The 23,670-nt window shown below is 38.3% G+C and overlaps 1 protein-coding gene across 2 annotated transcripts in view; it reads left to right on the plus strand.

The window, feature by feature from the left end:
* The window catches only part of XRN2 (5'-3' exoribonuclease 2), an 86,077-nt gene that overhangs the window by 18,262 nt on the left and 44,145 nt on the right, over positions 1 to 23,670 (plus strand). For both annotated transcript variants that reach the window (XM_025876978.2, XM_073878466.1), the window contains exons 2-16: positions 4,828 to 4,955; positions 5,043 to 5,154; positions 7,518 to 7,629; positions 10,105 to 10,163; positions 10,240 to 10,329; positions 11,352 to 11,424; positions 11,567 to 11,617; positions 12,060 to 12,217; positions 13,230 to 13,304; positions 13,391 to 13,524; positions 13,624 to 13,681; positions 13,765 to 13,872; positions 18,279 to 18,323; positions 19,727 to 19,858; positions 23,195 to 23,313. In XM_025876978.2, the coding sequence (XP_025732763.1) occupies positions 4,828 to 4,955; positions 5,043 to 5,154; positions 7,518 to 7,629; positions 10,105 to 10,163; positions 10,240 to 10,329; positions 11,352 to 11,424; positions 11,567 to 11,617; positions 12,060 to 12,217; positions 13,230 to 13,304; positions 13,391 to 13,524; positions 13,624 to 13,681; positions 13,765 to 13,872; positions 18,279 to 18,323; positions 19,727 to 19,858; positions 23,195 to 23,313 (1,454 nt within the window). The remainder of the gene's footprint in view (positions 1 to 4,827; positions 4,956 to 5,042; positions 5,155 to 7,517; positions 7,630 to 10,104; positions 10,164 to 10,239; positions 10,330 to 11,351; positions 11,425 to 11,566; positions 11,618 to 12,059; positions 12,218 to 13,229; positions 13,305 to 13,390; positions 13,525 to 13,623; positions 13,682 to 13,764; positions 13,873 to 18,278; positions 18,324 to 19,726; positions 19,859 to 23,194; positions 23,314 to 23,670) is intronic.

Consider the following 23,670-nt stretch of genomic DNA (forward strand, 5'->3'; position numbering starts at 1 on the left):
CTGATGTGTCCATCTGTGGTTCTCTTTATGTTTATCTTACGTGGAGTTCTTGGAGTTTCCTGCATGTTTAGGCTATTGTTTTTCAATACATTTGGGAAGTTTTTTGGTTATTATTTCCTTGAATATTCTTTCTGGTCCTCTCTCCCCTCTCCCTCCAGTAGGTACTCCATTTACGTGTGTGTTCATGCATTTCATTGTGTCCCACATTCCTCTCTGGTTTTCTTTTCTTTCCTTTCCTTTTTTTTCCCCTTTGCTCTTTGGCTTGTGTAATGTCTGTTCATCTGTCCAGGTTTTCTAATTCTTTTGCTTGTTCAAATCTGTTGGGTTTCTCAGGTGAATTTTTTATTTTAGTTACTATACTTTGCAACTCCAGAATTGTAATGTTTTTATTTTTATTTTTTATTTTTGCTGACATTCTTTATTTGAAACAGACTGTAATTCTGCGTTTTTTTCCTTAGGCATACTTTTTTTTAGTTTTATGAATATATTTGTGAACCTGTTTGTAATCGCTGCTTTAAAATCTCTTCTGTTCAATATGACATCTGGACACACTCATAGGTGGATTTTTTGCTTGTCTTTTTCCTGGTCTGTGGTTTATTCTTTTCTGTTTTTCTGCATACCTAGTAGTTTTTTGATGCAAACAGGACATTTTACATAATATACTATAGCACTTATGGGTACTGGTCCCCCTCCCTGCCCCATTCCAGGGCTTGTTACGTGTTCTTAGTTTATTTACTGGTTAGATTATTGTAGTGAACTATGTTTCTTTCTCACTGTGTTACATGCCTCTGATCTTGCTCCTCAGGGAGGTGCAGTTTGGGGCCATAGGTGGCCATAGCCATCCTGGGGATGACTGTGGTACAGGTAGGACTCTCACACTTTCTGATCACACCCAGCAGTTAAACTTCACTAATTTTGGCCCTTTGGTCTGTTGTTTTCATTAGTGCCCTGGGGCATAAATTGCTCTATAGACTAATCCAGTCAAACTGGTTTCTTCCAGGGATTAGTTTCTGAGATTAATACTGGGTATTTGTTCCAACCAAAGGAGGGTTCCTCCCAGCTGTCTTACTCCCTGGTTCTCTGCTGCAAACTAGCTGGCTCGGGAAATCTAAGGGGAATCTAAAACTGAGTTCTGTAGTTTGGTATTTGCTTCAACATGGGAACTTTCCTTACAGAGGAACCTCAGCTAGGATTCATGATTTTTCTAATGCTGCTGTTAGATACTAGGCAGGCTTAAACAAAAATGCATCTACTTAGCTATTACTAAAAGTAGTGGTTTCTGCTTCACATTTGAGGAGCCAGAAAGCCTTGTAAGGTTGACTGGGACAGTAAGTTGGTGTGAAATTAATTTTGAGTGGTTTATGTTAAAACCTGTGGAGTATCTTTTTATACAGACTCACTATTTGTGTATTTGTACTATCTTTACTTTCTTAAAATATCTTCTTTACCTTGATTCCTTGGCATCTTTATCACAAATAGGATGATTTCTCAAGCTGCTTACTTGGGATATATATACCCTTTTTCCCAAGAAGTGGAGGAGGAATGGGCTTCCTGCTAGGCAGAACTACCTTGACTGCCAGCCTTCTGGGTAGGTATGCTCCTTGTTCCTCTGGGGAAACTGCCACTCAGCCAGGGTACTGCACTACCTTTCCTCCTCAAGCACCCATCTTGCTTGGTCCGTGTGGGGTCTGAGTGGTAAGGGAGGGGGAGAATGCAGGGGACTGACCCTGTTAGTGCTCCTGGTGCTGATAGATCATCCAGAGGCTGTCCCTTGAGTCCCTCTCTGGGCCTGGAGCCCTCTTGTGTTTTCCCACTTCTTGGCAGGAAATCTCCTCTGCATGTTTTAGGCTGTCAGATGTACTAGTTTTCCACATTTCAGGTATCCCTCACGATTTTTCAGCCACAGAGGATTTTGTCACAGATTTGCAGTTGGGATGTTTGTTGTTAGTTTTGTGGTCTTGGGTTAGAAAGGGAAGGCTGCAGTGAAAACCCAAAAGATAATGAAAAGGTAATTGAAATGAATTGATTTTGGGGTTCAAAGTGGCTGTTCTTTTATCTGCCCTTTGATTGATAAAGATCTCTCTTTAACCAGTGAGAGACACATTGGCATTGTATTGGGCAAGGCTTTTGAGGAATGAGTTCGTTTGTTGAGCATCAAAATCTTCTCTTGAAGAAACTCTATAAATTTATGTAATTAGCATGTTGTATATATCTACAGTAATTCTGAGAGGAAAATATGTTCACAGTCTTCTTATTGGAAATCCCTGGAATGCTCTTTTTTCCCCTCAAAATTAACGCTCCCCTCCAACCTACTCCCCAATGCCTCCCTGCACCATGTTGCACTTCCTAGGTAGTATAAACAGAAATTCTCATGCAGCTACACTCAGCATTCATTGAGAAGCTGTACTGTGCCTAGTGGTGTACTTTGGACAAAGGGCAGAAGTTAGCAAGCCAGTGGCCTCCTGTTTTTGTACGTACAGTTACATTGGAACACAATCATACCCATTCATAGACATATTGTTTATGGCTGCTTTCACTCTACAAAGCAGATAATAAGTTGTTGCAACTGAGATCATATGGCAAAGTCTAAAATATTTTTAACCTGACTTCCTGGGGAGCATAAAGACAATGAGTCTTGATTCTCCTGAGTGTGGTGTCTTGCTTGGTGCAGAGAAAGGAATGTGTGGACTTTGGAATGTAGAGGCTAGATGGAGAGGTAGAGAGCTTCCTGCCTTCATAGAGTTTGTTTTTGTTTTTTGGGGGAGAGTTTATCAGGTTCTTCTCTATTGAAATAGACACCACCAAAATTGACCTCTTGTTTTCTGTACATTTTTATCCCATTCACTGCTTCTGATCAAGCCACTTTTTCCTGATACACAAGCATATATGTACAGAGCACTGTCTGAAAGCTGCTTCCCTGTTCTGCCTTTAAATCCCTTTTGTAATACCCTTTTCTCCCAATTATAAATGTACATTGAAATGCAATCTCATTCCTTTCCCTCTCTCAGAGATAACAACCAGGGTCACGAAATCGTTCCCTTGCTTTTTTATGATTTCACTGTATACGTACTCAGTCCTGAACAATACCTGTTATTATTTTGTCTATTTTATAATTTTCTTTTTTTTTTTTTTTTTTTTTAAGATTTTATTTATTTAATTGACAGAGAGAGAGGGAACACAAGCCGGGGAAGTGGGAGAGGGAGAAGCAGGCTTCCCGCGGAACGGGGAGCTCGATGCGGGGCTCGATCCCAGGACCCTGGGATCATGACCTGAGCCGAAGGCAGTCGCTTAACCAACTGAGCCACCCAGGCGCCCCTATTTTATAATTTTCTATAAATGGTACTGTATGTATCCTTCTGAAGCCTGGTGGCTTTTGGTTTTGTTTTTTGTTTGTTTGTTTTTGGCTCAGCAATATATTTGTGACTGTCCTGCTCTGTTTCTTTGATTCTCACTTGTGTCTGGCATTCCGTATATGGACATCCACAGTTTATCAATCCGTTCTGTGGACTCTTTCTTTCCCCCTAATTAAGTTGACCTTTCATTATTTATTTTTAATAGTCTTCTTGAGATGTAATTTATATGCCATAAAATTCACCTGTTGAAAGTGTACAATTCAGTGGCTTGTATACAGATTGTTGCCGTTACCTAATTTTAGAACACTTTTATCACTCCCAAAAGAAATGTTGCACCCATTTGCATTCATTTCCTATCACCACCCCCCAAATTGAAACTCATCTATTTCTGTCTCTATAGATTTATCTATTCTGGATTTTTTCATATAAATGGGATCTTCTGTGGTCTTTTGTGATTGGCTTTCACTTAAAATATTTTTGAGGCTCATCCATGATGTACACGATGGCTTTTAAGTTCACAGTTTTTTGCTGTTACAAATGATGCTTTATATGCTCTGTGTGTGTTAAACTTTTTTTTTTTAATGACATTTACTAACAGTAAAAATCTGATCTCATATTCTTATCATTCACTGAAGCTCTGGAAGAAAAAACAAAGGTATTCATTACAAAAATACAGTTGAGGGGTGCCTGGGTAGTTCAGTCAATTAAGTGTCTGCCTTCAGCTCAGGTCATGATCCCAGGGTCCTGGGATGGAGCCCCATGTTGGGCTCACTGCTCAGCAGGCAGTCTGTTTCTCCCTCTCCCTCTGCTCCCTGTTCTCTTTCTCAAATAAATAAATGCAGAAGGAGGAGCAGTTAGTTTTCTGAGAGGGGTGTACGAAGAGTTATAAAATGAGTGACTTGATCTCAATCTAGACTGTGGAAAATTAGTAAGGTTTCAGGAAGTGGGTGTGGTCAGGAATGCAGAAGGAGAAAGTGTAGAGAGGCACTGGGAGATGGAAGAGGGTTTTCTAGGAACTTAGAAGAGATAGGGTTGGCTGGAATGATACTGTGGCAGGACAGAAGGCTAATAAGTGTTGATCTTTGAGGTGATGGTCATGGCAGTGGGGCCAAGAGGAAATGAAGTCGAGAGGCCTTTTTCAGGTTAGATTGTTGGACTTACTGATAATGGCAGGGGGGATTGGGGAGGAATTCTAAGATGACTCCCACGGTTTCTCACTTGGACAACTGAATGATTTGAGATTTTGATAAATATCCCTCACGTAGTTGAGGTTAACTTGTGTTGGAAGCTATCCGCTTTCTACAGATAAAATATCTGTATTAGTTTGCTTTAAGGAGTAAAATCATTTCTTATAATTTAAAGATGACTTAAAGTGTTCTGTTTCCAATTCAGAAGTGAAATGGGTTCATACTGAGCCTAGGATGTGTTAATTTTAGACTTGAACAATCAAACTATTATTGTCACTTTCTCACAGCCAAAAGAATGCAATGGTGTAAAGGTTCCTGTTGATGCCAGTAAACCAAATCCAAATGATGTGGAGTTTGATAATCTGTATTTGGATATGAATGGAATCATCCATCCTTGTACTCATCCCGAAGACAAGTATGTAACCCATTTTTGTCACTGTCATGATAGCAGAAGTTACAGGGGAGTATTGTATTCTATTACGTTGTTTGTTTGTCCTTGTAGACCAGCACCAAAAAATGAGGATGAAATGATGGTTGCAATTTTTGAGTACATTGACAGACTTTTCAATATTGTAAGACCAAGACGACTTCTCTACATGGCAATAGATGGAGTGGTAAGTGCTAAAAAAGTTAACTTAGAATCTTCTGTTTTTGTTTTTGCTGTGTTCTGAGTGTCTACAGTGAGAGTCAGCTAAATAACGAAAAATGTTGACGGTGGTGAACTTGAGACAGGCAACCTGATCCTTCAGTCATTCATTCAGACATTTCTTGTACCTGTTTGTGCCAGATACTGTGAGCTACTGGGGTTAATGGTGACTGCCCTTTCTTTTGAAGGGCTTACCACTAATGGGACAGAGGTAAATGAACAAGGTAGTTAATTGTGGGCTTTATAGGTACTAGATAACACAGGCAGGGTGCTGAGGGAAGAGGAAATCAGTGCTAGTAAGGGGGTTAGGAGATAGGAGGTGACTTTTGTCTCATTTCTTGAAGCATAAAGAGTAACAGGAGATTGGTGGGCAGTGGAGGGGGATCAGTGGAATAGAAAGGAAGAGGGAAGACCTTCTGGATTTCTCAAATGGGCCCAGTAAATACACTTCCCATGCCTTGACCACACTAACACATTTGGGCAATTACAGGTGTTTTAGATTGGAAAGGGAAGTAGAGCAATGTCTTGAGAAGGCCTTATTGCCATGCTTAGGAGTTTGGATTTTCTCCTATGGGCAGTGAGTAGTCCTCAGAATGCTTTAAGAGGGCAATAACTTACTGACCTAGGGTGATAGGTCAGCTCTCAGCTAGCTTAGTTTATAAATAACCAGCAAACTATGTATCAGAGTTCAAGGAAAATTAAGATAAATCATAACTCTAAAATTTATTTAGCTGTATACAAATAGATTATCTTTCTTTTAGATTTAGTAATCCCTAGTGGCTAATGCAATGATTTTGAAGATCTAGAAAACTTTGGGTCCAAGATTAACTTTTCTGTGAGGTTCTCTTTATGCACTGAAAAATCTTAGCTACTTGATAACTTGGTAAGTTGCAGTTAAAGTGCATTGACAAGTAGAGGGAACAGGAAATATCTTATTTGGAGCATATTCCAATTCGTATTAGTGAAAGTTCTTGAAGAAAATCTGTCATTTTACATTCATTGTGCCCTTACTGCTAGAACAAGTATAAACTGTATGCATACCTGTGTGAGTGTCTGTATATCTGTATGTTTGTATGCTCAGGTGTATAACATGTTTTTGTTGAAATATAAATGTGGATCAAAGAACTTGGTACTTGAAAGAGTTAGGCTAGGTGGTCTTATTTTACAAGAAAGGGAACTATTTAAAAGAGAATTTAAAATAACTTTTATTTTATGTAGACAGGATACTTGAGTCCCTTCCAACCACAAAACTCAGTTTAGGAGTTTCAAAACCTGAGAGTCCAGGGCGCCTGGGTGGCTCAGTTGGTTAAGTGACTGCCTTCGGCTCAGGTCATGATCCTAGAGTCCCGGGATCAGGTCCCGCATCCCGCTTCTCCCTCTGACCCTCTCCCCTCTCATGCTCTCTCTCTATCTCATTCTCTCTCTCAAATAAATAAATAAAATCTTAAAAAAAAAAAAAAAACCCTGAGAGTCCAGTTCATTTCATTCAAGCTTATCCAGTGATTTTAAATTACATTTCGTCAGAGTAATTCAAAAGTATTTTCAGTTAAAACCTTGTTCCCTTTTTACCTGCTTTGCTTTCTTGTAGAGACAGAGTGGTTATTGTGGGAAATACATTATAGAAGTGCCTTGGGGCGCATGGGTGGCTCAGTCGTTAAGCGTCTGCCTTCGGCTCAGGTCATGATCCCAGGGTCCTGGGATCGAGCCCCGCATCAGACTCCCCGCTCCGTGGCAAGCCTGCTTCCCCCTCCAACTCCCCTGCTTGTGTTCCCTCTCACTCTGTCTCTGTCTGTCAAATAAATAAAATCTTTAAAAAAAATTATTTTTAATGAAAAAAAAAGTGCCTTGAGGTCCTACAGATTAAGAAGTAGTTTTCTTTTGCTTTTATGGGGCGTGGTGAATCTCATTTGGAGACCATCTTTGCTTTTAGGCATGGACATAAGTTCTTCCTGATCCTGGTTCTGTACTAGTAACTATTCACTGCATGCTGGCTGGGTCTTTGAGTAAAGTGAGCTCTCCTTCTTGGGTGCCTTGAAGCACCATAGCCCAGTAGAAGTGGCATTGGGTTGTGGACTCTGCAGTATTAAGTGGCTTCTTAGGATGTTTGTCCATTTGATATGTCACTCACTTACCTGACTGAGGTCAGCTTTTAAGTTCTTGATCCAAATTTAAGTTCTCAGGATTTACTATCTGTCATGAAAGGATTATTAGATATATTACTTTTCCATTTTGGTGTACTATTTTTACAAGAACAACTGGTTGAAAATAATGTACAGATTTCGTTATACATATTTTAAATAGTATTGTATGACTGTGAAATAATGTTCTTAGGCACCACGTGCTAAAATGAACCAGCAGCGTTCCAGAAGGTTCAGAGCATCAAAAGAAGGAATGGAAGCAGCAGTGGAGAAGCAGCGAGTCAGGGAAGAAATACTGGCAAAAGGTAAAGAATGTGCATCTTGAACTTGGACTTCTTATGAAATGTATATAGAATGGGGGGAGAGGTGTCAACTTCGCTCACAGTAGGTATGGTTTTAATTTAATTAGGATCTAGAATATCCGAGGAAAATTTATGTTCACTGTCAAAAAGTAGTTAATGGAATCCTTCATTTCCCCTAACAAGCTTGTTTCTTTTCCCAACTCTAGTAAAAGGGAAACTTAGGAATAAAAGGAGGGAATTCTGGTAGAGAGAGCAGATTGTCAGCCCCTCTCAGGGCAAGCACAACTCTTCAGCTAATTTGTTGTATCTGTAAAGGAGAAATACATTTAGAGTGCCTCTTACTTTTGTTTTCTATGAGGGCTGTTCGAAAGCTACAGTTCTGTAAACATTTTCCTTAAATCAGTCTGGGCAGCTTGTTTATTACTTCCCCTCAGAACTCCGAGGTCTGTAAGAGGAAGCCCGGGATGATGTGCTCCTATTTACAGGCTTTCACTAAGTCAGACACACTTCAGTGGAGGTGGATGCAACAGGCACTGAGGCGGTGAAGTACCCAGGGTTCCCTTGATTTGGGGGAGGGGTGGGGTGTAATCATCTTTGCAGTTTCCCAGAGCTTGAAATTCCTATTGGATATATAGGTAGAAGTTCGAAGTCTCAGGGGAGGAAGGTCAGGGAGTCCAGATACTCCATGGGACCAGTTCTCTCCCAAGACACCTGTCTGTGAGATGGGGTGTGGTTGTAGCAGGGTGATTTGTTTGGTGTTTTGTTACAGAGGCAGTGTGATAGACCGGGAAAGCCACAATTTATTGGCTCAAGATACTGTACTTTGCAGGTAAAAGAGGATACCATAGTGTAGTCACCTCAGGCCTACAATTAGGACACATTTTCTGTTTTAATTTGCTGGAAGTGTGCAACTGTATAGTTACTTTAGCTGCAGCTTGTAATATGCTAAAAACCTGTTTGCACTTATAAAAGATAGTCTTCGATTTTAAAGATGTCTTCTTTCTTGAAGATGTTTTGAAATATATTTGTCATTTAAAAAAAAGCTAATCGGTGATATAGAGGACAAATAGGACTTTTATATCACAGCTGATAATTTTATTTCTTATCATATAAAGCTGTTATAAACTCAGCAGTTTATGGGCACCTGGGTGGCTCAGTTGGTTAAACATCTTTCTTTGGCTCAGGTCATGATCTTAGGGTTCTGGGATCAAGCCCTGTGTCAGGCTCCCTGCTCAATGGGGAGTCTGCTTGGCCCTCTCCCTCTCCCCCCACTCATTTGTGAGCACGCACGCACTCTGTCTCTCTCTCAAATAAATAAATAAATAAAAATCTTTAAAAACAAACAACTCAGCACTTTAATTTTTCCTAAGGTACATTTATCTCAGGAATTATTATCAAAATGAGAACTCCTAACGTGTGTGTGTGTATGTGTATGTTCTGCTGCAGAGGGCATTATGAAGAATGTCATCATTTTCATATTTCTATATAACTGTAGTATCTTTTGTATATCATATATTGTTTGATGGTCATGTTAAAGCTTGTATTAAATTTGAGAGCATGAATCTTATTCTCTTCCCCAAAGGGGGAACATTTGTTCCTTAGGTGACAATATTTCCTTTTCTTTTGTATTTGGACTTGTTTTTGTTGTTCTGGCTTAATACTGAAATACTTAATACCTGACTTTTTTTTTTAATTTTTTATTGTTATGTTAATCACCATACATTACATCATTAGTTCTTGATGTAGTGTTCCATGATTCATTGTTTGTGCATAACACCCAGTGCTCCACGCAGAATGTGCCCTCTTTAATACCCATCACCAGGCTAACCCATCCCCCCCACCCTCCTCCCCTCTAGAACCCTCAGTTTGTTTTACAGAGTCCATCGTCTCTCATGGTTCGTCTCCCCCTCTGACTTACTCCCCTTCATTCTTCCCCTCCTGCTATCTTTTTCTTTTTCTTTTTTCTTAACGTACGTTCTATTATTTGTTTCAGAAGTACAGATCTGTGATTCAACAGTCTTGCACAATTCACAGCGCTCACCATAGCACATACCCTACCCAGTGTCTATCACCCAGCCACCCCATCCCTCCCACCCCCCATCACTCCAGCAACACTCAGTTTGTTTCCTGAGATTAAGAATTCCTCATATCGGTGAGGTCATATGATACATGTCTTTCTCTGATTGACTTATTTCACTCAGCATAACACCCTCCAGTTCTAGCCACGTCGTTGCAAATGGCAAGATCTCATTCCTTTTGATGGCTGCATAATATTCCATTGTGTATATATACCACATCTTCTTTATCCATTCATCTGTCGATGGACATCTTGGCTCTTTCCACAGTTTGGCTGTTGTGGACATTGCTGCTATAAACATCGGGGTGCACGTACCCCTTCAGATCCCTACATTTGTATCTTTGTGATTAATACCTGACTTTTTTATGGGGAAAACAAAACATTGCCTCTTTTTCCTGTAGGTGGCTTTCTTCCTCCAGAAGAAATAAAAGAAAGATTTGACAGCAACTGTATTACACCAGTAAGTAGTCTCATACTTTGCCAGCTATTCCTAACTCTTAAATGGTAGGTTAATTTATTTCTTTCTATCATTTTAGGGAACCGAGTTCATGGACAATCTTGCTAAATGCCTTCGCTATTACATAGCTGATCGTTTAAATAATGACCCTGGGTGGAAAAACTTGACAGTAAGTTTCACATTTTGGTACTTCAGAAAGATAAGGGTGATCATTTTAGGCTGTACTTTGATATGACTGATAACCCCATAAAATGCTAGTTGACTGTCAGAGGAAAGAGAAGCTTCCAGGGTTATTAGAGATGGGGTGCCCTGCATGGTCCAGTTTTAGACTGCTGAATTTTCTCTCAGTGTCAGTTTTGTCCTCTTCATCACTATGAAGCTATAACACGGGACCCATGATTTAAAAATATATGTATATTTTGTATTCTATATAAAATATATATATACATATATATATAGGAAAGCAATTTTGAAATGAAAATTTCTATTGTTAGAAATCAAAACAGCAAGATTAAAGTCATAGGGCTGCCTTTAAAGAATAGCTGTGTTCTTCTACGTGTTTAAGTAAGATTTAAATGAACTTATATGTAATTTTAAATTCAAAGCTTGTTGGGGCACCTGGGTGGCTCAGTTGGTTGAGTCTGCCTTTTGCTCAGGTCATGATCTTAGGGTCCTGGGATCGGGCTCCCTGCTAGGTGGGGAGTTTGTTTCTCCCCCCCCCCCCCCCTCCTGCATGCACTCTTCTTTCTCACTCTCTTAAATAAATAAAATCTTTTCAAAAATAAAAAAAAAAATTCAAAGCTTGTTTTGCTATAAACTAGACATGGTGAATTATATTTAATGGATATTTTTTATTGATTACTTCCTGGGCTTATGTGGTTTGGGGCTGTATCCTTGGGTCGCAGTGAGAATACTAGAAACCTGTGAACTGATCAGTTCTTTTGGCTAAATTTGACTGAAACATTTCATTTTTTCTCTTCCTGTAGTAAGTTAACCAGTGAAACAATTTTGGTGTTCATCACACACCTTATGAAAAATTTCTAATAACACTGTCTTAATAGAATCATCCTAATTTATTTTTTATTTTTTTATTTTTTTTGATCCTAATTTATTTTAAGCTATTCAATTTTATTGATTTTTGTGCTAAAAAATTGGGGATGAACTGACAGTGTTAAAAACTATTTTTTATAGGTTATTTTATCTGATGCTAGTGCTCCTGGTGAAGGAGAACATAAAATCATGGATTATATTAGAAGACAAAGAGGTAAAACTCCCTTATAAATATTTTATTATATGTTCTATTAAAAAAGCTAAGCCATTATATAGAAAATATTTGGTAGAATGTGATATTCCTCTGGTATAAAATACATTTATATAAATAAAATGTATCTTTTCCCCCTCTTTAGCCCAACCTAACCATGACCCAAACACTCATCATTGCTTATGTGGAGCAGATGGTAAGTTTCTTCTTTGGGATTTGATTCTCTTGGATTAAACCATAGCAAGTTGATGGGTTGGTGTGTAGTAGTGGATTATTCCTGGTTTCCTGGAAATTCTAATAGGCCTTGCTCATTTTATGTTTGAGAAGGAACTGGTATTAAGTTGTTTAATCTGTGATTCATGTTCATTTATGTTTATATTTTAAAAATGTTTTTCAACCTTTTGATATTATATACCTTTAAAGGGAAGATTTTCTGTGCCCATGTGTCTGGAGGACAACTTGTTGCCTGAGAACTAAGAAGTTTTAGGTTTTTTGGCTTTACCACCTCTGTTTATGTGCTAATTTGGGCTTTTCTTTGTGTTGGTGTCTTGTGTTACAGTGGTGTCCTTTATCATTGGTTGTGGTAGGGTCTTCTTAAAGTGCTCACTGTTCATTGTTTTATCATTGTTGATTGATAGCTGATCTCATTATGCTCGGCCTTGCTACACATGAACCCAACTTTACCATCATTAGAGAAGAATTCAAACCAAACAAACCCAAACCATGTGGACTTTGTAACCAGTTTGGACATGAGGTCAAGGACTGTGAAGGTTTGCCAAGAGAAAAGAAGGGAAAGGTAGGAATTTTGAAATGGTAGTTGCCTCATTTAAAATTTTTCTATTTTATTTTTTGTTGTAATAAAATATACTTAACACACAATATACCATTTTAACCATTTTTAAGTTTACAGTTTAGTGGCATTAAGTATATTCAGGTTACTTCATTTTTAGACTGGATAAAGAGAAGACTATATTGTATTAGATTTTTACCTACTTGCTCTGTTACCCTCACAGGACTGTATCTTTCAAAGCCCTTTAAAGTGAACACACATTCAAAGCATGCATGCACTCAGTCTTTCTCCTCTCACTTCTAACATAGTTTATGTCTACATGAGGCTTAGGTCTCCTAGTTAATAATGTCTGTTACACATGATTTGTTTATAGACGTATTTGTTTCAAATGATTATTTTTTCTTAAAAAGAATATAAATAAAATATATTAATCTGCTTGATACTTTTAAGTTACTCCTAGTTCCTATATATTTTGGGTTCACTTGATTATATCCAGCCCCCTTTGAATGGGTTTTCATCTGATTTAAGAATATGGTGCCTCTTTAAAAGACATGCTCAGTGGAAAAAAGGTAAAAAATTTACTGTATGTTCATAGAGAAGGGTCTAGAAGTATATACCTTGAAATTTCATACTGCCTGGATGTAGGTCAGGGGTTGGCAAACTACAGCCCTCCAGATTTGACCAATGAGCTAAAAATGGTATTTATATTTTTAAAGAGTTGTAAAAACAAAACATGAAAAAATATGCAACAGAGACCATATGTGTCTCCAAAAGGCTAAAATGTTTACTATCTAGCCTTTTGCAAAAAACATTTGCTGATCTCTGGTCTAGGTGTGATTGGGATTATGGATGATTTTTTATTTTTAAAATGGTTTGGTGAGGTTTTTGGGTTTTTTTGGTTAATACTTGTAATATTAAAATGAATCTTGCTCTAGAGAAAGCCATGATATTTATTTCATTGGAACAAGTTATAGCCTTTAGAGTAGACTTGTTTAATCTTGACTCCCCTTTCCTGCAGCATGATGAACTTGCAGATAGTCTTCCTTGTGCAGAAGGAGAATTTATCTTCCTTCGTCTTAATGTTCTTCGTGAGGTATGTAGCAATAAACATTGGGATTAGCGCTCTAAAGCAGGGTGGCTTTTGATAGCTTTAATGGTAGCATTCCTTCTTGGTTGTAGTATTTGGAAAGAGAGCTCACCATGGCCAGCCTGCCGTTTACATTTGATGTTGAGAGGAGTATTGATGACTGGGTCTTCATGTGCTTCTTTGTGGGAAATGACTTCCTTCCTCACCTGCCATCATTAGAAATTAGGTACGTGTGTTTGTGTGGGTTTTCAAACTAGTGTTTTAGCCTTCTTGCCTTTACAGTGCACACTGGTCCTAATGCGAAATGTTTGTTTCCTGGTGGCAGGGAAGGTGCAATTGACCGTTTGGTTAACATATACAAAAATGTGGTACACAAAACTGGGGTAAGTTCACTCTTGAATAATTTCAAAACAGAAGTATTTGCTTTTATAAGAAGATCATTTTACATGTATTTTATCACTTACAGGGTTACCTTACAGAAAGTGGTTATGTCAATCTGCAAAGAGTACAGATGATCATGTTAGCAGTTGGTGAAGTTGAGGATAGCATTTTTAAAAAGAGAAAGGATGATGAGGTAAAGTGTTTCTATTGCAGTAGCTAAATTGCTCCTGTCTCTAATAGGCTGTGATGATCCTCTGATTGTACTTTTAACCTCTTTGAGTGCGTTGTTATTATTATAGTGTATCAAACACAATTGTAATCATGAGTGGTCAGTGCTTTGATTATTTTATAAAGGTGGTGATGCTTGTTGTGTGGAACTATGTATTGCACACTGTGTGAGTTGCATTGTAATTTTTTTCTCTCTTCATAATCTTAATTAAGATAAAAATCCAAACACCTCTCTAATCAGTAGGCTGTGAAATGAGGGTGCCAAGGCTAGATGAATGCTGGGATTGAACTCGTGGCTGCCATGTTTTATAGGAAATATTTATGCCCTGGAAGACAGGTTAAGACTTAGGAACTCTCTACTCTGGTAGTGGAGTATAGGGGTTGGGGTTGGATCGCATCAGCCAAAGCAGAGGGTTGCAGGTCTGAGTAAGAAATTTATACGTGAAAGAAAGAAATAAAATAACAAAGCACTTGGAAATTGATTACATATGATAGGATGAGTGCTTAGGTGAAGTCCAGGTTTCTGGCTCAGGCAGTTGGGAGATTGGCTGGTACCATTCACTGAGATAGCAAGCACTTGGGGTAGAGCAGGTTGAGGTGGGGACAAGGTAGAAATTGAGTTTCATTTTGGAGATACTAAGTTTGAGGTGCCATATAGGAGACACTGGAGAGGAGAAAGTCCATGAAGCAATTAGATAGATTTGTGTAAAGCTCAGGGCAGAAGTCTTTTGACAGGAGATTTGAGAACCATTAGTGGATGGGAGTTACTTCAAGCTGTCAGTGTGAACTTGAAGTCCCTGGGAGCCTGTGTGGAGTGAAAGTGCCTCCAAAAGAAACGTTGAGAAACATGGACATTTATAAAGAGAGAGAGGAGCTAGTTGTAGAGAGATGGAGGAAATCCCTAAAGAGAGAAGCCATTGGTGCTCTGTGACGTGTCAGGACAAGATGGACAGGCCTCTAGTCCATGGCCAGGGGTTCAGAGGCTCTGGGGAGTCAGTGGGGCTTAGGGGCGGTAGCCTGGAGTCAAAGGAGGGTGGAGGGTGATTGTGGGGGAGTGTCAAGGGAGGCAAGCAGTAGGTAAAATTAACAGATAGTGCTCCTTAGAGAGTGAAGGAAATCCTTTCAGAAACTGATCTTAAAAAATTCATATGCCTATTTTGAGCAAATATTGCTACGTTGCTTCATGATTTCCTTACAGATTAAAACATGTCATTGTGTCTGATAGGATTTTATATTTTCTTCAACTTTGTGTATTGTAGCTAGTGGTCTCTTTCTTAGAACTTTCGGTACCATTTTATGTAACAGAGTGAGTGGACTCTAAGCATTCTTTCCAAAACCTTTGGTACTTGGTAATCCACTATGGTGGCAAGAATTTTTCATGTGTAAGGTTCCAATAACAGAACTGACTTTGGGATATCAAATGTGTAGCAGCATAGCCATTTTTAACTAAGTCTTCAACAAGTGGAGTCGGCTCCACTTGACCTGCTTCCATTTATGCCTAAGAAAAAAACTATACGTATGTACTGAGTACTACTTGATATAAAAACCTTATATTAGAACAGCCCTTTTATGTGGCTTTAGCAGACTTTGTACTAATAAATATTGGTGATATTTGGCATAGAGCAGGATGTATGAGATTTGATAGGTACCAAAGTGTTTCAGACTTAAGTAATATGATTTCCAACTGGACTAGCAGAGAGGGCATTTTAAAGCTCTTTGGATCTTTTTTGGTGTTCCTGACATCATACGATGTCTATCAGCAAGGTTGGGCATTGGTGGAAATAAATGAACCTTCAGAAATTCAATATAAAAGTATCCAGGTGTATGTATTTTCCTGGAAAGTGTGTCTGTGGCTTTTGACTGATTGCCAAAGGAGGAGTTCCTAGCACAAAATAGTAGAAAAGGAATACATCAGTATTTGTTACTAAAACTGAGCAGTTGAAGGTGATGCTTTTTATTTTATAAGCTTTGATGTTTGCCCTTTATCTTGCAAATGTCCTTCATTTATCCAGCAAACATTTATTAAGTGTTTATCATGTGCCAGACAGTATTCTGAGTGTCATTGATATAACAGAAAAACAAAAAAGCAAACAAAAATTCCTGACCTCATGGAGCTTACATTCTTCCAGAAATGGACAATAAGCACAAAAGCTAAGTAAACTGTGTACTGTGTTAGAGAATGATGAGTGCTGGGAAGAAAATTAAAGCAGGTGGGGAAATACTGGAAACGTGGAGATGGGGTTGTTGCAGTTCTAGAAAAGGGGATTAGAGAAGGCCTCACCAACAGATGACTTTGAATAAAGACCTGGAGAATGTAAAGAAGTAAACCATGCAGGTGTTTGCAAGAAGAGCTTCTCAGGCAGAGGGAATAGCCAGTGCAGAGGCTCTAGGGTATGTACCCAGGATGTTGACTGTATAGAGGCAAAGATAGAAGACAAGAGCCTGGTTAGGAAGCTCTTTTGCAGCAGTCCAAGGGAGCCAGCATGGTGGCAGTGAAGATGATAAGAGGTAGTTGGATTTTAAATGTTTTGATTTGAACCACTGGATTGGCTAATGATTCAATGCTAGGTTGAGAGAAGGAAAAGTATCAAGAATGACTCCAAGGCATTTTGTCTGAGCAGTTGAAAACTGGTCTGAGCAACTGATGAAGAAGACTGAGAGGTGCAGAGTTGGGGGTGGGGATTCCGTTTTGGGCATGTTAAGTTTGGGACACCCAGTTGGAGATGTTGAATGGGGAGAGGTCCTGGTTGGAGACTCATCACCATATAGATGGTGTTTAAAGCCATGAGACTAGATGATTACTCTCATAAGAGTAGAGAAGTCCAAGTATTAGGTACAGAGGAACACTAACATTGAGAGGTTGGGGAGTAATGGAGTGAAGGCAATGCAGCAAGAGTGAAAAAAGAGAACCAGGTGAGTGTAGTGGCTTGGAAGCCAAGTGAAGAGCATGATTCAAGACCGAAGAGTCATGGTCAGATAAGGACTGAAAACTAATGGCTTTCACTGTCTGCAGCTCGTTGGTACACTGGATAAGAAACATTTAAATTAAAGGTAGAGAGGAAAGCTTGATTAAAGAAATTGGTGGATTTCATATCTTAGGAGGTTTTAAGGTAGCTATTCACCATATATCCAACATTCAGCTTCTCTTCTGGCAGAAAGTATGAATTTTAGATCTTATTAAGGGTGTTATTTTGCAGTTGGCATTACTGACCTGGAAGGGATAGAAGTGCCGCTAGTCAGGTGGCAGTCAGTATAGTACCTACTGGTCCCTGCTTGGGGCTATTGTAAGACCTTAGTTGTTCCAGTGCCTTGATACTTACAGAATCTTGGGCATGGAAGGAGTGCTTTCTGGGACCAGGGAGGCCTTTGGGTTTTTTTGTTTGTTTGTTTGTTTTTGTTGTTTTTTAAACTTTCTTTTTAAGATTTTTATTTGAGAGAAAGAGAATGAGAGAGAGAACACGAGAGGGAAGAGGGTCAGGGGGAGAAGCAGACTCCTCGCTGAGCAGGGAGCCCAATGTGGGACTCGATCCCGGGACTCCAGGATCATGACTCAAGCCGAAGGCAGTTGCTTAACCAAGTGAGCCACCCAGGCACCCCTGGGACCAGGGAGGCCTTTGAATGGCCAGTTAGTGAGAAACAAGATCAGTCCCAAATCTGTTTAATTGAAACCGTGACTACATTTTGAAAATGAGTGGAGGGGAAGAATCAATGCAGACTGGACCCTTTCCTGTGAATTAAGTTGGCTCAGAATGAGCAGTGCAAACATCTGAATTTCCTTCCTTTCTTTCATGAGATTGACTTTTTGGAACCTGGCGGCGGTGGGGAGGCCGGGGGGAGGTAGTGTTTGCACAGAGCCCCACTTTTCTCTTTACCCACTTTGTGCCATGCATGCTACAGAATTAGGAACTGTCGAGCCCTTTTTAGGTAACAGAAGTTCATTATTAAATTGTCTTGTTAATATTTTTTAAATGGCCGTCTTGGTTATTAACTGTATTCAGCTAAAACTTAAGAACTGTTTTCTTACTTACTTGTGTCTTCTCCATGTTGACAGCCTATTCGCTCCAGGGTAAAGCCAAGAGTCTTTGTCATGACTTTTGCATTCTTTCCTGAAATGATGTCAAAAACTATCTGAAAATATTAAGAGGAACAATTAAATTATATCTGAACTCCATTTACAGTGCTCTCTATCCATCTAAAGTTCTGATAAACAGCACTTTGAACATACGGTCCATTGCCTAGTTTAATTATGTACCTAGGTTTCTGGGGTCTTCCTTTAAAACTTAAATTGTTTCCCAGATCATTCCTGGTAATGTTTAACTCTGACATTTTTGTGTAATTATTTGACAGAATATGTGGATTTTATACTTTTAGGACAGTTTTAGAAGACGACAGAAAGAAAAAAGAAAGAGAATGAAGGTGAGTTTTAATTTCATAAGATTGGCAATAGCATAAGTTTACGATTTGGGAGAAAGATGTTTATTGCAGTAACATTATTCCTTATCAAGTAGAGTTGGATAGGGCTGCCTTTTGCCTGGAGAGAGAATGCTGGTGTCAAGTCTTTTCTAAACTCTCGAGTCTGAAAAGATGCACTTGATGGGCGTGGGGTGCTTAGCTATTTGATTTTTTTTTGTGTGATAATCAGGTATTGTTTCTGTAATAAAAATAGTCAACCCTTTATATTTTTTTATAAGTTACTGCATTCTGTCGACATCTTTGTCAGACTAATCTTCCTGAAACTGTTTTGTTTCCCTGTTCGGAAATGACCAGCGACTTTATAGTCTGCTTAGAGCCCACTTTTCTCTCAGACTGGCATGTGGTGTGTACTCTGATCTGGTCTGATTTTAGCTGCTCGGCTTTTCTGTGCTGTCTTCTAAATGTACCACATCCCTCCTGACTCAGAGTGTTGCCTACATTTGCTAGCTCTGAGTGGATTTCTGACTTAATGACTCCCTCACATCTTAGCTTTTCCCCTGGGACCTCGGCCCTAGTCCAGGGATGAGCAGTCCTTTTCTTTGAACTCTGCTGCTGCTTACTTGTGATATTTGTTTTCTTACCTCATTGCATAATGCTCTATAGTTACTTCTTTGGTTCTTGTTTTTCTTGTCTTTATTGGATTTTAAACTCATGGAATTTAGGGAATGCCTTTTATTATTATATTTTTTTAGAAGTGAGCAAGTTGGGGAACTTAGAAGGGAGAAAAGTAGAATTATTTATTGTTACAGGTAGGTTCAAAACCACTTAGATTGCAAGGGGAATATCTGCTTTCTACCTTACGTATTACTATTTTCTTTCAGTCAGTATCTGTGTAAAAAGTATGTTTTACCAGCCAGCCACAACTGTCACCTATTACAGCTATAATCATAGATAAAATTAATTGGAAATAAAGAGTTAAATTCTAGTAAGGTGAAGGGTAAATAAAAGTGGGTTATCTTAAGTATAAATCAAACTCTTGACTAGTTTTTTAACCTTCATAGTTATATTATTTTTATGTGCCTGAAATTGTTTCTTGAATGTTTTCTGAAATTGTCAGTAAACATAATGGAATAGCTTACTGAGTCTTGAATAGATTCTGTGTATCAGAACAGTGTATTATATGTATTTTTAGAATGGTTATTATTAAATAGTACATAATATTGTTTACAGGGTGAGTTAACATCAAATCAAATTGTGGACAGTCCTGTAAAGGCTAACAGAAATCCAGTTCCTCCTTTAATAAGTGCTTACAGTGAGGACTCTATTCCATTGCCTTCTTTTCTTCCTGTCATCTAACTGTATTGTGATTTAATTTTAATTTCTACATTTGTTTCCATTTATGTTAGAGAGATCAACCAGCTTTCTCTCCTGGTGGAATATTAACGCCTCATGCCTTGGGTTCAAGAAATTCACCGGCTTCTCAAGTAGCCAGTAATCCGAGACAAGCAGCCTATGAAATGAGGATGCAGAATAACTCTGTAAGTGGCTTACTTTTACATGGCATTGAAAAGTGGTGACATCGGAGGTCTCTTGTGGTTGTGTGTGAATTTTGTTACTCAGCCTGGAGTTGTTTTGTTTTGTAGTTTTTCTCAATTTCTTTTCCCTTGAGATATTTTTAGCTTTGTTGCATCCATGGTTATCAATATGTAAATATCTAAATGATGTGAAAGAAAAGAAAATGCATGTAAATATAGCTAAGTGGCAGCAATGTTTCTGTAATGCAAATGGGCGCAGTGCTTCCCCCTTACCCTAAAGGTACTGGGTGCTAGAAGCATGATGGGGACATCGGAGTATCTCATAGCTGGGGGTAAGGTGGGTTTTCCCCTTTCTTTTCAGGAATCAGCTCTGGGCATTTTATTATATATATTCCTCAGTCTGTCAAGTACAGGTACTCCTCACTGCTTAAATTCTTGCTCTCCAACTCAGGCATGGAATAGATCTGAATACATAATTTAAGGTAGCTCTCATTATGTAGATTCTAGTTGCTCTGTACTTAGAAACTCAGGAATTGAATGGATTTGCCACCTGATATCCCTCCTTGTTTGAACTTGGTGATCCAGACTGAAGAAGCAGATCATCTCAGCCAGCAAGGCTGTAGTCCATCCAGTAGCTTCCTGTTGTAGTGGCAACATACCATGAGCCCAGAGTACATGGCAGGGCAGCAGCAGGGGTGAAGGAACAGACCATGAATTGATGTACAGCAAAGAATCAAAGCTATTGTTTATTTCAGGCTGGTAGGCATGAGAGTGTGTGTTATAGAGAGATGAAATATATTTTGTAAGGTTTGGTATCTAATGTAAGTTTTTGTTTTGATATGTTCAAGGAAATTGCATAAGTTTTGATATTTCATTATTCTAACGGTTACCCTGTTGATGATCAGATCCTTTATTACAGGGCAATCTTCTATGTGGAATTTTTGCCATATCAGGAGTTATATTCCTCAAATTCCCATCTCAAAGTTGTAGGACCTTAGCTATGGAATTTGAGAATTCATGAGAATTTGCATCTCCTGAGAGAAGCAGCCTGGGTTTCTGTTATGTTTTTTTCTTCTGTTTGATTTTTGTGTTGTCTTACTCCTTACACGGTTAACAGTGGGATATGGAGGGCCAGTGAAGGGATTGCAATGAAATGCTTGAATAGAACAGAAAAGCTTGTGTCCCTCATTAAGATTATAGTGACTGTCTTCCAAAGTGGAACTGAGTGACTTGTTTGTCTAACACCATGTCCATGATAGAATATTTTTTCTTATTCCCAGGGAGGCAGGGAGGTTTAAACTTTGCCAGCTCTGATTGCTTTGAGAAGGATTCAGTATGAGTCTCCACAGGACTGGACCCACTGTTGATTAATAATGTCTGTCATGGGAGTACGAATAGGGAGGTTGATGATTGATTAGGTTGCTTATTCGATCCTGTTTTAATTCCCCTTGACTCAATTATTTCTGTTGGAGTCTTTGCATAGAGGGATTTTCATCTAGAATGTTATGAATTTAAGGAAATCACAAAGCCTAATTACCAGTTTATTTAGAGGGAGCCTTTAAAGTGACAGTTTTTTAGCTGTTTTGTTTGTTTGAGCCGTTGGGCATATTAGTGTCCAGTACTGAGTAGCGTCTACCTGGTGGTCCACACTGTTAATGCTTTACTAGCTGGCTTCTGTTTCCTCATAAATATGTGTTTTTAAATTTTGCATTCTGAAATACAGTTTGACTATATCTGTGGCCATTTCATAAAATTTGACTGCAAAAAGAACTTTTTAAAAAGGAATTTGAATCAATTGGTGTGAATCTGGTATGGTCAGGAAAGACTGTTGGTAGAGAGAGAGCAGAAAAGAGCAGTAGAGATTTAGTATTAAAAAATAAGCCACTTTTTGTTTTCCCCTGCAGGTATATTATTTTTGTTATCAGATATAGTTTGTATCTTTTTCAGTTTGGGAAAGTTTGCTTTTTACCCAACTTCTCTGTACTTAGACAACTGATAAGAATATCATTCTCATAATTTGATCTATATGGATTTAGTGTTTAAAAAATAATAGTGATGACTTACTGAAAGGTGAGCCACCATATGCTACGCCGTCATCTTGCTGTTGATCCTTTATACATAAAATTTCATTTAATCCTCGCAGTAACCGACAAAGAGATAGAACATTATCCCCATTTCAAGTTGAGGCTGACAGAGATTAAATAAATTGCCCAAGGCCAAACAACCAGTAAAGGTTGGACTTGGAATTTCAAATTCAGATCTGTCTAAAAGTACCCATCTCATTTTCAAGTACAACAAGCGCCTTCCTGAATTTTATAGTTTTGGGTTTTTTGAACATACTGGCCGTAGAGTATCATGAATAAAACGGAAATTATACATTTTTTTTAAAGAAAGTTATAAACTCTATGAGAAATATAATTTTGCTTTGTTGTAACTTTTTTTGGCCTGTGGTGTGAACTACATTCATACTAAGGTTTTAGTTAGCAGTATCATTAAAATAGCGTGTTAAGCTCTCAATTTAAAAATAATTCAGTTTAATCACAATATCTAATATGCTGTGAATAACAGAAGAAAAACTACCATGAAAACCTTTTTTGCCACTTGTGGTTTTGGTCACATAACAAAACTTAAAGTTGCAGAGAATTTTAATTTTTTACTTAAATATTAAAATACTTTAGGGTGTTCACTGTGTTCATTGAATTACATACAAATGGAAGATAATAGTGAATTTAAAGTGGTATCCAAGTCTTTAAAATAATAAATCTGCATTTTTCTAAGTTACTAATACATTTTTACTTGGACCTTGAATTTTAAAACATTATCTGTAAAATAATTTAGCAGTTATCTGGCAGAGTCTTATTAAACTGTTGCTTTCCAAATGGTTGTGTGAGGTTGAGCATTTACCGCTTAACTTCATTCTCACCAGCACTGACTATTTTGTGTATTACTAATTAGGTATTTATATTTTCCCCCTTACAACTTTGCTGTTTGATTGGTAGAAAGTGAGCATGAGTTCATAACATGAGGGAACCACCAAAGAAAAAACAATTCCAGTCCTTTAATTTTTTAAAATCGATAAAATTAAATTCTTTTTTCCTCTGAAGTAATTTTATTCTAATGTGCAGATTCTTTTGAGTTTAAGCATAGGAAGCTTGGAACAATATAATTCTTTTATATAGAGTAGGCCAAGAACAGTCTTCTAAATATATTTACCGTATCTCTTTAATAGCTTTAACAGTTGTATTATCATGAAGCATGATTGTAATAGCAGTTGGATGTAACTTCTTATGTGAAATGAATAATTAAATCCTTTCTCTGTAATGTCATAATTGTTTGCAGAGTCCTTCAATATCTCCTAATACGAGTTTCACTTCTGATGGCTCCCCATCTCCAATAGGAGGAATTAAGCGAAAAGCAGAAGACAGTGACAGTGAACCTGAGCCAGAGGATAACGTCAGGTGAAACCATTTTTTGGTAACTCTTTGTTATCAAATTGCTGAAATAGATGCTGTCTAATTAATGCTGTTTAGCTTAGAGCAGCAGTGCCTTCAGATGCTTGCCTGTGATCTTTTTATCCACCAGTAATTAATGTGGAGGGTTAGAATAGTCAGTAAATTCCAGTGAGATGTGTAAGCTATAGCTGTTAAATCTAAGTATCTAGATTAGTATGCGTGCAGGTTTTTGTCCTCCAAGCCACTTTTCCCTCTGAGACCAGGCACTAGATCGGCTAGACATGAGGTGTTTAGCTCTGACTATGTGATCTGAATGTTACTGTTTTGAGATTAAATTTTCAAGCTGCTTAACATAGAAAGTTC

Source organism: Callorhinus ursinus, unplaced genomic scaffold, assembly GCF_003265705.2.
Source record: "Callorhinus ursinus isolate GAN/ISIS: 27379988/994484 unplaced genomic scaffold, GSC_fseal_2.0 scaffold29, whole genome shotgun sequence".
In the NCBI taxonomy this organism is placed as follows: Eukaryota; Metazoa; Chordata; class Mammalia; order Carnivora; family Otariidae; genus Callorhinus; species Callorhinus ursinus.